General features: G+C 44.4%; 2 protein-coding genes across 2 annotated transcripts in view; both read right to left on the reverse strand.

Moving 5' to 3' along the window:
* LOC111955935 (unique cartilage matrix-associated protein) overlaps positions 1-4,859 on the reverse strand; it is an 8,177-nt gene extending 3,318 nt beyond the window's left edge. Inside the window, exons 1-2 of the mRNA XM_023976325.2 lie at positions 4,839-4,859; positions 4,677-4,726 (exon numbers count right to left, since the gene is read on the reverse strand). Coding sequence (XP_023832093.2) covers positions 4,677-4,726; positions 4,839-4,859 — 71 coding nt within the window. The remainder of the gene's footprint in view (positions 1-4,676; positions 4,727-4,838) is intronic.
* LOC111949860 (phytanoyl-CoA dioxygenase, peroxisomal) lies at positions 3,740-11,943 on the reverse strand. The gene is given in 6 exon segments (XM_070436519.1): positions 3,740-4,726; positions 4,834-5,098; positions 10,846-11,014; positions 11,655-11,709; positions 11,712-11,805; positions 11,911-11,943. Coding segments are annotated over 5 exon segments (513 nt in total). The 3' UTR covers positions 3,740-4,726; positions 4,834-4,936.
* Positions 11,944-12,915: the final 972 nt, after the last annotated feature.

Raw genomic sequence — 12,915 nt, forward strand, 5'->3', positions numbered from 1 at the left:
AGGTGTGCGAGCAGAGAAAGAAAGACCAGATGAGTCCAGGACATGATGAAGAATACAGTGAAGCAGCCGCGAACAGTCAAGTTATGAACTGAGAGAGGGGGGAGAGGTGAGGGAGTAGAGGGAGGGAGGAGAGATGGTGGTGTGAATGGAAAGAGAGGGAGTTTTGGGGAGGGGACAGCTGGAATTTCATTCGCCCAGAGGAGGGGGGCATGAAACATAACCTGAGGCAGAATCTGTGTTGTCGTTACTGAGAGACACTTAAGAACACACAAGAAAAATCTGCAGAGTGCAATGAGTTCGAGGCACTCTAAGGATCATTTGAACTTCCAAACAAAATGTTTCACGCAGAAGAGAGGATGAAGGAGAGATAGGAGAGAAGGATGAGAGAGTGGGAAGTATAGAGAAGGAGAGAGCGAGTGAGAAGGAGCAGAGGCAGAGATTGACGTTCATTACACCTCACAAACATAAGGGTGTCACTGATCTAAGTCACGGTATAAGAGCCACACACAGCGCAGGGAGTTGAGTAGGATAGTTGTGTGTGTGTGATATTGTGTGTTGTGTGGTCTGCTCCGGGTTACTGATCTGAGGTCAGTTCAGGCCAATGAGGACACATCTTTCATCACTGTCCAATCAGTGACTAGGGTCTCGCTGGAGATGTCAAAGCTGCTTTTGTATCCGTCAGTTTGTACGTGTGAAGATGTAGTGTTGTGTTTGTGTTTCAACTCTGATGTTTTCGCTGCTTGGAAGACTTGTAGACCAGGAGACTCTTAATGAGGAGATGAGATGGGGATTAAAATATGTTTGCCTTTGCTCTGTGTGTATACTTTATCTGTGTGTGTCCATCGTTGTATTTTGTTGGTAGATGCATATGTTTTTGAGAAAGGCGTGTGTGTTTCGTGTTGATGCATGCCAGCCGTGACAGACCTGGGCATATACAAACAGCAGAGCCCATTCGCCACTCTGGTATGGATGATCTCAGTACTCTCATTGCCCCGACGGGCACAGCTCTCATAAGTTACAAACAATGTGCTATACCCTCCACAGGAGGTTGGTGGCACCTTAAATGGGGAGGACGGGCACGTAGAAATGGCTGGAGCGAATATGTGGAATGGTATTGAATACATCGAGCACATGGTTTCTATATGTTTGATGACATTCCATATGCTCCGTTCCAGACATCATTATGAGCCGTCCTCCCCTTAGCAGCCTCCACTGACATTACCCTCATATGAACTCCCACAACTTATTCACACACAAATGGTAAGTGAAAAATATCACTGTAATCCACCATCAGTTATTGCAGTTCCTTCCCTGTCAACTGTTTATGGTCTACTTTCCTTTCACTTTTCATACCTGGTTTATGACCTTTCACCCCAGGTGTGTAATGGTGTGTGACCCTTGCAGTGAGTGTGTTGCATAGAAGAAGGTGAGTGTTTTTGTTGTACCTCTCTCACACACATACACACACACACACACACACACAGGTATGATTGGCAAGCAGGCAAACTAAATGTGCTATCGTGAGAATGATTGTTGAGATATCTCCACTTAATTACGAAATAGATTCACTGCTGCTATCAAAGTCCTTCCTCCTCCCCTTCTTCCTCCTCCTCCTTTCCCCTGTCCTCCTCCTCTTCTCTCCTCCTCTCATCCTTCCCTTCCTCTTCCTCTCCTCCTCCTCATCCTTTCCCTGTCCTTCTCTTCTCTTCTCTTCTCTCCTCCTCTTCTATCCGCCTCCTCTTCCTCATCCTTCCCCTGACTTTCTTCTCTCCTCTCCTCCTCTTCTCTCCTCCTGCTCCTCCTCCTACACACCCTCCTCATGTCCTCTCCTCTTCCTCCTTCTCCTCTTCCTCTCCTCATGTCCTCCTCTCATCTTCCTCCTCTTCTTTCCTCTCCTGCCCCTCCTCCTCCTCCTCCTCCTCCTCCTCTCCTCCTTTTCAACAAGTGTTACATTACACGCGTCAATGACGTCAGACAGTGTTATCCAAGTGCTTTGAAATGTAACGGTCGTTCTCCTCCTCTTCGTCTGAAGAGGAGGAGTAGGGATTGGACAAAGCGCAGCGTTGAAGGTAGACATAATTTATTAAATGAAACCGACGAAACACTAAAATAACACTTGACTACTACAAAACAAATAAACGATGAAGACAGACCTGGACTAGAGAACTTACATATAACGAAGAACGCACAAACAGGTACAGACTACAAACAAACAATACAGTCCCGTGTGGTACGAACATACAGACACAGGAGACAACCACCCACAAACAAACAGTGAGAACACCCTACCTTAATATGGTTCTCAATCAGAGGAAACRTCAAACACCTGCCTCTAATTGAGAACCATATCAGGCAACACATTAACCCCAACATAGAAACACAAAACATAGACTACCCACCCAGCTCACGTCCTGACCAACTAAACAAAGTTAAACAAAGGAAAAAATAAGGTCAGGAACGTGACATGAAATGTGTATGTCCCATATATGTGAGGTCTTAGAAGGCTTAGCTTACATGTCTCTTCTATGTTTTTTTGATATAATACATGCAACATTTCTGTTGTCTAAATGTTAACCACCCATATAAGTGAGATGTTGCAATAATCTTCTATGAATCTTGTTAGTGTATTTGCTGCCATATGTATTACTGACAAGTTCCAGGTAGAACAGATAAGAATCTCGTTAAATTCTTCTATATCTTTTGCATGTGGGGAAACGGTGATGCAGCCAGTCAAGATGCTCTCAATGGTGCAGTTGTATAACCTTTTGGGGATCTGAGGGCCAAATCTTTTCAGCCTCCTGAGGGGGAAAAAGGGAAAAAAGCTGATAACTGTTTACTGTTTACAATCAAGCTTTCCAAGTGAAGTCAGCTTTTTCCCCCCTTCTTTCCTCTAAAAGGAATCTACCTTCAAGTATCTATGTAGCCACAATAATGACAAACGAGCCAGACCACCTCCACAGAATACTGCAAAAGGCATCATGCAGTTTACTAACGCAAGAACTCGAGACCCACTTGAGGACTGGTATGATGCATTACATAAAACACATGCAGGTGTCTATGTACTTCTGGAAAAATCAAGAAGAGGCTCTCTTTCAAGATCTCTCAGTAGGAAACTGGGCAGAGGAGTCTGCCCTTGGCTTCTGTTTTTCTGAGTGATGAGTGCTTTAGAGACCCTGTGTGTGTGTGGTGTGGGTGTGTGATATGAAAAGAGTATGAGCGTTTGTGGTGTATTGATTTTGACACTGAATTAGCATGTGTAGGGTTGGTGGGATTTCATGTATGATGTCTGTGATTACACTGGTAGACTTAAGGGTTTCCCTTTACCTCTGAATGGAATGGCTGTTCTCCTTTCAGACACACAGACTCAGCGTGGCACGGCACACACACAGCCCTATTAGAGTGCTGTTTCTTTGGTTCCACAGGAGAGGTATCCAAGCCCTAGTCAGGAAAACATCTCAGCCTCCGTGTTGAAAACACAGGGACAGGCCTCACATAGCAGGAAACTCTTCTTTCCTTCACACATACGTAGATCCTATCACTTGCCTGGTATCCAGACTGGTGCTGTATATGGGAATTGGACTTGGATGCTACCCATCTTAATTGCAATGCTCTTTCTCTGTCTTTAAATTGTCCTTTTTGTCCCATCCCCCAACCCTGACCCCCCCCCCCCACTATTCTAAGAACTCTACCTCCCCCCAACACTGTGTCTGGATCTGGGACAAGGTGGGACACTGGGATTGTACGTGTCTCCACGGTGATGGAGATTTCACAGAGCTTTAGCCGCTGAATATTCATGAGGCCTGGGGCTGGGGGGAGGAGCTGGCTGGGAGTGTGTCTGAAAAGCAGATTGGGTCGAGGGGGAAGGGGAAGGTTTAGGTAAAACACATCAGATTTAGGGGATCAAGAATGGTCTCCGAGGTGGTGTGTGTGTGTCTGGGATGTGGCACAAAGGAGTGAGGAAACCAAAAGAGTATCTCACCATCCTCACTAGAAATCCAAGGAACAGAYGATAAAGCAATTGATTCTGAGTCTGTTTTTTGTCAGTTACATCGACAATAATGAAAGGAAATCACAAACTAATTTTCAAACATAAGTACTCATTACAAACTCATTAAAAGCAGCATAGATTTGATTGTTAAGGCGGTGATGTAAAATACAACTAGGATTCTGTTATATTGAGGCATCAAGGTTACTGGTATTTCATGGTGGACTGGTCTACAAAGCGACACCCTGAGTACCTGGTTTCCAAAGTGTACTAAAACACACTCATATTCATAACAGCAATAGCCTGCTATTCACCTTCATCCACTCATCTCTCTCATACACACTCTCTTTCTCCCAGTCTATCACTCTCTCTCTCTCACTCTCAATCTACCTCTGCTCCTCTCACTCCAGTCTACCACACAGTAAGTACTTTCTTGTTAGGCAGAAGATGATTACTTCAATCAATGTTTAACTGTGCAATTAACATCCATTTAGTTTAATATGTTGAACACAACAAGAAAACATCCCTGACTGGACTCTTGGACACTCTCTCTCGCCCAATRAATAAATTACTCCCGTCACTGAGACTCAGTTTATTGGCTGGTGGATTTGTCAACYTTTTTCAATCTCCTTTGATTGGTAGGTTGTTAGTGGTGAGTGACCGTCACACTGCAGTGGGCGGGCTCTCTCACAGATTGGTCCTATCCCCTTGCACCAGACGGCCTCTTACAGCCCAGGTATCCTATAACACACGCAACAGACAGTGTTAGACACAGCACACTGTTACACACAGTTTATTAACAATGTGTTTGATGTATACTGAATCACTGCTGCAAAGATGTGATGTACCTCACATGTGACGTCATCAACAGCATATTTCCTTGCTGYGATCTTGTACACCTCCTACCCTATGATCTCCTGGGTGGTTCCCCTCACGTCAATATAGTAGCAGTTAGCTCCGGCATAGTGGCAGGAGATGGCCAACACCCACACAGGGAGCCGTTCTGGCGGTGAACCTTCTCCATGGCGGTGCAGGAACACACAATACGGTCCGCCGGACAGAATGGAAAATAATGCGGGTCCTGGTGCATGGAGTGACGAGATGTCTTATTACCTGAGATAGATCACACACACAAATAAACATACATTAAATAGACAGGCTCCCTGTTTTCACTCTAGAAGGTGTGTCTATGTGTGTCTTTCTGGATAAGGGTCAGTGTTAGGGGTTGAGGGTCAGGGGTTAGAGGTTAGACCTGTGTCTGGAGGCTTGTTGACCACCATGGTGTGCATGGCCATGATGTTGGACCAGTGAAACACTCCACAATAGTGCTCAGATGGTGCCTGAAGAAATGGTAACCGTTTTACGGGCGCCTAACCAATTGTGCYATTRTGTGGKKTTTTTTCGTGCTATTTGTAACTTATTTTGTACATAATGTTTCTGCCACCGTATCTTATGGCAAAAAGAGCTTCTGGATATCAGGACAGTGATCACTCACCTTGGATTAGCCAAAGATGTTTTCTTCAAAAAGCAGGACGCACAGGATGTACTTCAGACACCCGACAAGGCCAATATCCCCGTCATTGGCAGGAGAAAGAGACGCAGGTATAGAGAACACAGGGCGGGGTGCCTTGCAAGGATCCGCCGACAGCGAGTGGGAAATCTGCCTTTACCATCAATATTACTTTCCAACATACAATCATTGGACAATAAATTAGACGAGGTACGATCACGAATATCCAAGCAACGGGACATCAAACTGTAATATCTTATGTTTCACCGAATCGTGGCTGAATGGATAACATGGATAACATTCAGCTGGCATGATACGCTGCACCGGCGAGATAGAACAGCACACTACGGTAAGACGAGGGGTGGCAGTCTGTGTATATTTGTAAACAGCTGGTGCACGAAATTTTAGGAAGTCTAGATTTTGCTCGACTGAAGTAGAGTATCTCATGATAAGCTGTAGACCACACTATTTGCCAAGAGAGTTTCCATCTATATTTCGTGGCTTTTTATTTACCACCACAGACGGATGCCTGCACTAAGACCGCACTCAGTCAGCTGTATAAGGAAACAGGAAAATGCCCACCCAGAGGTGGCACTCCTACTGGCCGTGGACTTTAATGCAGGAAAACTGAAATCCGTCTAAACTAATTTCTATCAGCATGTTAAATATGCAACCAGAGGGAAAAAAAACTCTAGACCACCTTTACACCACACACAGAGATGCATACAAAGCTCTCCCTCGCCCCCCATTTGGCAAATCTGACCATAATTCCATCCTCCTGATTCCTGCTTACAAGCAAAAACTAAAGCAGGAAGCACAAGTGACTCGGTCAAAAAAAGAAGTGGTCAGATGCACAGACTGGAATATGTTTCGGATTCTTCCGATGGCAATTGAGGAGTACACACTGGCTTCATCAATAAGTGCATCGATGACTTCATCCCCACAGTGACTGTACGTACATACCCCAACCAGAAGCCATGGATTACAGGCAACATCCTCACTGAGCTAAAGGTTAGAGCTGCYGCCTTCAAGGAGCGGGACTCTAACCCGGACGCTTATAAGAAATCCTGCTACGCCCTCCGATGAACCATCAAACAGGCAAAGCGSCAATACAGGACTAAAATTGAATCGTACTACACCGGCTCCAATGCTCGTCGGATTTGGCAGGGCCTGCAAACTATTACAGACTACAAAGGGAAGCACAGCCGCGAGCTGCCCAGCGACACAAGCCTACCAGGCGAGCTAAATCACTTCTATGCTCGCGTTGAGGCAAGCAACACTGAGGCATGTATGAGAGCATCAGCTGTTCTGGACGACTGTGTGATCATGCTCTCCGTAGCTGACGTCAGTAAGACCTTTAAACAGGTCAACATTCACAAGGCCGCAGGGCCAGACGGATTATCAGGACGGGTGCTCCGGGCATGTGCTGACCAACTGGCAGGTGTCTTCACTGACATGTTCAACACTGATTGTCACTGATTGAGGCTGTAATACCAACATGTTTCAAGCAGACCACCATAGTCCCTGTGCCCAAGAACACTAAGGTAACCTGCCTAAATGACTACAGACCCATAGCACTCACGTCTGTAGCCATGAAGTGCTGTGAAAGGCTGGTCATGGCTCACATTAACACCATTATCCCAGAAACCCTAGACCCACTCCAATTTGCATACCGCTCAAATAGATCCACAGATGATGCAATCTATTGCACTCTACACTGCCCTTTCCCACCTGGACAAAAGGAACACCTATGTGAGAATGCTGTTCATTGACTACAGCTCAGYGTTCAACACTGTAGTGCCCTCAAAGCTCATCAATAAGCTAAGGATCCTGGGACTAAACACCTCCCTCTGCAACTTYATCCTGGACTTCCTGACAGGCCACCCCCAKGTAACAACACATYTGTCAAGCTGATCCTCAACACTAGAGACACTCAAGGGTACGTGATCAGTCCCCTACTGTACTCCCTGTTCACCCACGACTGCATGACCAGGCACGACTCCAACACCATCATTAAGTTTGCAGATGACACGACTGATCACTGACAACGACGAGACAGCCTATAGGGATGAGGTCAGAGACCTGTCCGGGTGTGCCAGAATTACAACCTATCCCTCAACGTAATCAAGACAAAGGAGATGAATTGGTGGACTACAAAGGAAATCTAAGGAGGACGAGCACGCCCCATTCTCATCGACGGGGCTGTAGTGGATGCAGGTTAAGAGCTTAAGAGCTTCAAGTTCCTTGGCGTCACATCACCAACAACTCTAGAATGTCCAAACACACACAGTCGCGAAGAGGGCAACGACAAAGCCTATTCCCCTCAGGAAACAAAAAATATCTGTCATGGTTCCTGAGATCCTCAAAAGGTTCTACAGCTGCAACATCGAGAGCATCCTGACTGGTTGCATCACTGCCTGGTATGACAACTGCTCAGCCTTTGACAGCAAGGCACTACAGAGGGTAGTGCGTACGGCCCAGAACATCACTGGGGCTAAGCTGCCTGCCATCCAGGACCTCTATACCAGGCGGTGTCAGAGGAAGGCCCTCAAATTGTCAAAGACTCCAGCCACCCCAGTCATAGACTGTTCTCTCTGCTACCACATGGCAAGGGGTACCGAAGCGTCATGTCTAGGACCAAAAGGCTTCTCAACAGCTTTTACCTCCAAGCCATAAGACTCCTGAACAGCTAATCAAATGGCTACCGGACTATGCATTGTGTCCATCCAACCCCTCTTTTACCCTGCTACTCTGTTTATCATCTATGCATAGTCACTTTAACTAATCCTACATGTACATATTACCTCAAATAGCCCGACTAACAGGTGCACCGGCATGTTGAACTCTGTACCGGTACCACCTGTATATAGCCTCACTCCCGTTATTTTTTTACAGATTTTATTTTCGTATCTTTTGTTTACCTAATACCTATTTTTTTACTTAAAAACTGCACTGTTGCTTAAAACTTCTTATGGCTGCGTCCCGCTACCGGGATCGAAATGACAGCAGCCAGTGAAAGTGAGGGCGCCAAATTCAAACAGAAATCTCATAATTAAAATTCCTCAAACATACATGTGTTTTATATCATTTTAAAGGTAATCTTGTTGTTAATCCCACCAAAGTGTCCGATTTCAAATATGCTTTTTCAGCAAAAACACTACAAACGATTATGTTAGGTCACCCACAAACACAAAAGCACAGCCATTTCAGGCAAAAAATTGCTTTCACAAAAAGCAGAAATAGAGATAAAATGAATCACTAACCTTTGATTATCTTCATCAGATGACACTCATAGGACTTCATGTTACCACAATACATGCATGTTTTGTTTGATTAAGTTCATATTTATAACAACAAATCGGAGTTTACATTGGTGCGTTACATTCACTAGTTCCAAAAACATCAAGTGATTTTGCATAGCCACATCGTTTCAACAGAAATACTCATCATAATGTAGATGATAATACAAGTTATACACATGGAATTATAGATATACCTCTCCTTAATGCAACCGGCTGTGTCTGATTTCCCAAAAACTTTACGGAAAAAGCAAATCATGCAATAATCTGAGACGGAGCTCAGAACAATAGCCAAATTAGCCGCCATGTTGGGGTCAACAGAAACCAGAAAATACATGATAAATGTTTCCTTACCTTTGATGAACTTCATCAGAATGCAGTCCTAGGAATCCCAGGTCCACAATAAATGTTTGATTTGTTCGATAATGTCCGTTATTTATGTCCAATTAGCTACTTTGGTTAGCGGTAAACAATTCCAAAATCACAAAGCGCATCCACTATAACGTGACGAAATGTCCAAAAGTTCCGTAACAGTCAGTAGAAACATGTCAAACGATGTACTGAATCAATCTTTAGAATGTTGTTAACATACATCTTGAATAACGTTCCAACTGGAGAATTAGATTGACTTCAGAAGAGCGGTGGAATGGAGGTCCTCCTCATGTGAAGGCGCATGTCACGTTCGTCATAACATTTAAGTGAGGAGGACCAAGGCGCAGCGTGATAACAATACATTCTTCTTTAATGAAAACGAAACGAACACTATACAAACCAACAAACGTGACACTATACAAACAACAAGTGCAGACACTGGCAACTTACACATAGACAATCACCCACAACCTACCTAATGACTATGGCTGCCTAAATATGGCTCCCAATCAGAGACAACGATAGACATGTCTCTAATTGAGAACCAATCTAGGCAACAATAGACTTACATAAACACCTACAATGAACACAACCCCATGAACTCTACAAACACCCCTAGACAATACAAACACCCTAGACGAGACAAAAACACACAAACATCCCCATGTCACACCCTGACCTAACTAAAATAATAAAGAAAACAAAGATAACTAAGGCCAGGGCGTGACAGCGCATGGTGAAAGCATGGTCAGCTCGTGGCAGTGATTACTCATTCCTGTCTCCTTCGGCCCCCTTCACATTAGAGTCATCAGACAAAGTTCTATTGACTGTTGACATCTAGTGGAAGCCGTAGGAAGTGAAAACTCATCAATATCTCGCTGTAATTTCAATGAGAGCTTGGTTGAAAATCTGCCACCTCAGAAACAATTCAAACTGGAAGTGGAACTTCTCAGGTTTTCGCCTGCCATATGAGTTCTGTTATACTCCACAGACATAATTCAAACAGTTTTAGCGAACTTCAGAGTGTATTCTATCCAATACGAATAATAATATGCATATATTAGCAACTGGGACTGAGGAGCAGGCAGTTTACTATGGGCACCTCTGTGCACCTTTCATTAAAGCTACTCAATACTGCCCCTGCAGCCATAAGAAGTTTTAAGGGCTTGTATTCTGTGCACGTGACAAATAAACTTTGATTTGATTTGAATTCAGGATCTGAGAAAGACAAAGACAAGTGAAATAATAAAAACTAGATGTGGGAAAAAAAGGAAAAAAAGGAAATGAAAGACTGTACAAAGAACGTGTGTGTTCTGAGCTTGTGTGTGTGTGTGTGTGTGTGAATGAATGCGTCCCTGTCAGCCTAGCCTGATCACTAGAAATAGACTTCGAATTTCAGACGTTTCAAAAGGTCCTAAGAACATATGCATGCCTCCCTCGGCGCTCACCAAAAAAAATAAAAACAATTGCCCGGCACGAACTTGTGATGCTCGGAGAGAAAGAGCGCTGCTCAGACCACTGCACTATGGCAGTTCCCAATGCTCTAGCAAGCCGCAATGAATAATTAACCCATCAAAAATAGCTGTTAATCCAAAAGATGTCGAATTTCGAAGGGAAACTATGATGCAGTCCGCGTGCGTGGGTCTATGTGTGTGTGTGTGTCCATGCAGTGTGTGTACCTGARGCAGGCTACAGTAGAGGAATAACTCAGGCTCTTCCTGGAAGTCCTGCAGCTTRGAGATGGCCTTCTGGTCAGGGACGAACTCTGACTTGGCGATGGRCACGTCCCTCATCACCACCASCCCCGAGACCTGCACCTCCCRACGGAATATCCGCTCAAACGTCGCCCTGCCACACACGCACACACACAAACTCAGTCCTTGTTCAGTGTAGCATCACTAATTAAGCCCAGCTGGTAAAGCCATGTGTCTCTGGCACAGAGGAGCAGTGTTCTAGTGTTCTGCTGGTGAACCATGCTGCATGTGGGGTCAAAGACAGGGGACATATTGAAGCGCTGGTGGAGACAGTCAAGTGAAGTGATCTTCAGGCATTTTTCTCTTCTGTGGTCTTTTTCTACTTTTATCATTGAGCATTCTACGTTAGACGCCTGTTCTTTGTTTATCTAGTGTTGTCCTTTCAATCACATCTGAGATCTTTCTGTTGTCTCTCTCANCAGTCCTTGTTCAGTGTAGCATCACTAATTAAGCCCAGCTGGTAAAGCCATGTGTCTCTGGCACAGAGGAGCAGTGTTCTAGTGTTCTGCTGGTGAACCATGCTGCATGTGGGGTCAAAGACAGGGGACACATTGAAGCGCTGGTGGAGACAGTCAAGTGAAGTGATCTTCAGGCATTTTTCTCTTCTGTGGTCTTTTTCTACTTTTATCATTGAGCATTCTACGTTAGACGCCTGTTCTTTGTTTATCTAGTGTTGTCCTTTCAATCACATCTGAGATCTTTCTGTTGTCTCTCTCATGGTGTTGTGGTCTTACCTGAATCTGTCAATGTGCTCCCCAGACACCAGGCCCTTGATAAGGAGGAAGCCATCTCATAGGAGATTCTCTGCTCAGTGCTCAGCAGATCATTGTCAAAGAAATACCTGGATACAGCAAGTGAATGGCAGTGTGATAAACGCTTATTAGACTCATGTGTTTAGATACAGAGTGATGGGAACTCAACGTTGAATGAACTGCTGAGTTGATCTCAGCATTGTGTCATGTGCACAGTAAGTAGGGCTAGGGTCAGTACCTGTTCTTTTAGACTGTCCTGATATAAGGCCATTGACATAGTCAAAAACAGCTCAAAAAGGAGATTGATGTGTCACTCAGTGCTTGTGGTTGATAGTAGGCAATGTTTTGGCCAGAGGTAGATGCTTGCTTTATGCAATGAATTAAGGCCATATATGAATTATTTCTTATAACAAAATTGTTATTTGTAGATATTACACATTTATGTAAGCTATGTTATACCGTTAATTATAACAACAAATTAAATTGTGAATAAGCTATAGCCTAATAGTTAGACTATACAAGCGGGCCTTTTACGCATTCAAAGGCTATAAGATAATGTAGTCTTATATGGATAAATAAACACATTTATAGAAAATAAATACATTTTGCAATGTTATAGTTCCACTCCCAATGTTCAGTTCTGCTCTGAAAAAGCCTGACAATTACAGTAAAACAGTTGAAAAGGATACAACAAAAGAAGATGGTCGATCCAGATGATTCATGACCACTTTCAGTCTGTCTGYCGCTCGAGACATTTTGCAAGAATATATGTTWTATTCTGTATTCCTTTCAATGCACAGACAGTCATATGCCCACTGTTATGTAGCCCTATGCTGCCGGTGTAGCCCACTCTCCAACTAGGTCAAAGTTCACAAGTGAGAATGTCACGCCCTGATCTGTTTCACCTGTCTTTGTGCTTGTCTCCACCCCCCTCCAGGTGTCACCCATCTTCCCCATTATCCTCTGTGTATTTATACCTGTGCTCTCTGTTTGTCTGTTGCCAGTTTGTTTYGTTTGTAGAACCTTCCAGCGTTTCCCCTTGCTCCTGTCTTGGTTCCTGTTTTCTAGTTTTTCCCGGTTTTGACCCTTCTGCCTGCCCTGACCCTGAGCCTGCCTGCCGTCCTGCACCTTTGCCCCACTACTCTGAATTACCGACCTCTGCCTGACCTGACCCTGACCCTGAGCCTGCCTGCCATCCTGGACCTTTGCCCCTGTTGCTGTAATAAACATTGTTACTTCGACA

The sequence above is a fragment of the Salvelinus sp. IW2-2015 genome, linkage group LG3, assembly GCF_002910315.2.
Source record: "Salvelinus sp. IW2-2015 linkage group LG3, ASM291031v2, whole genome shotgun sequence".
In the NCBI taxonomy this organism is placed as follows: Eukaryota; Metazoa; Chordata; class Actinopteri; order Salmoniformes; family Salmonidae; genus Salvelinus; species Salvelinus sp. IW2-2015.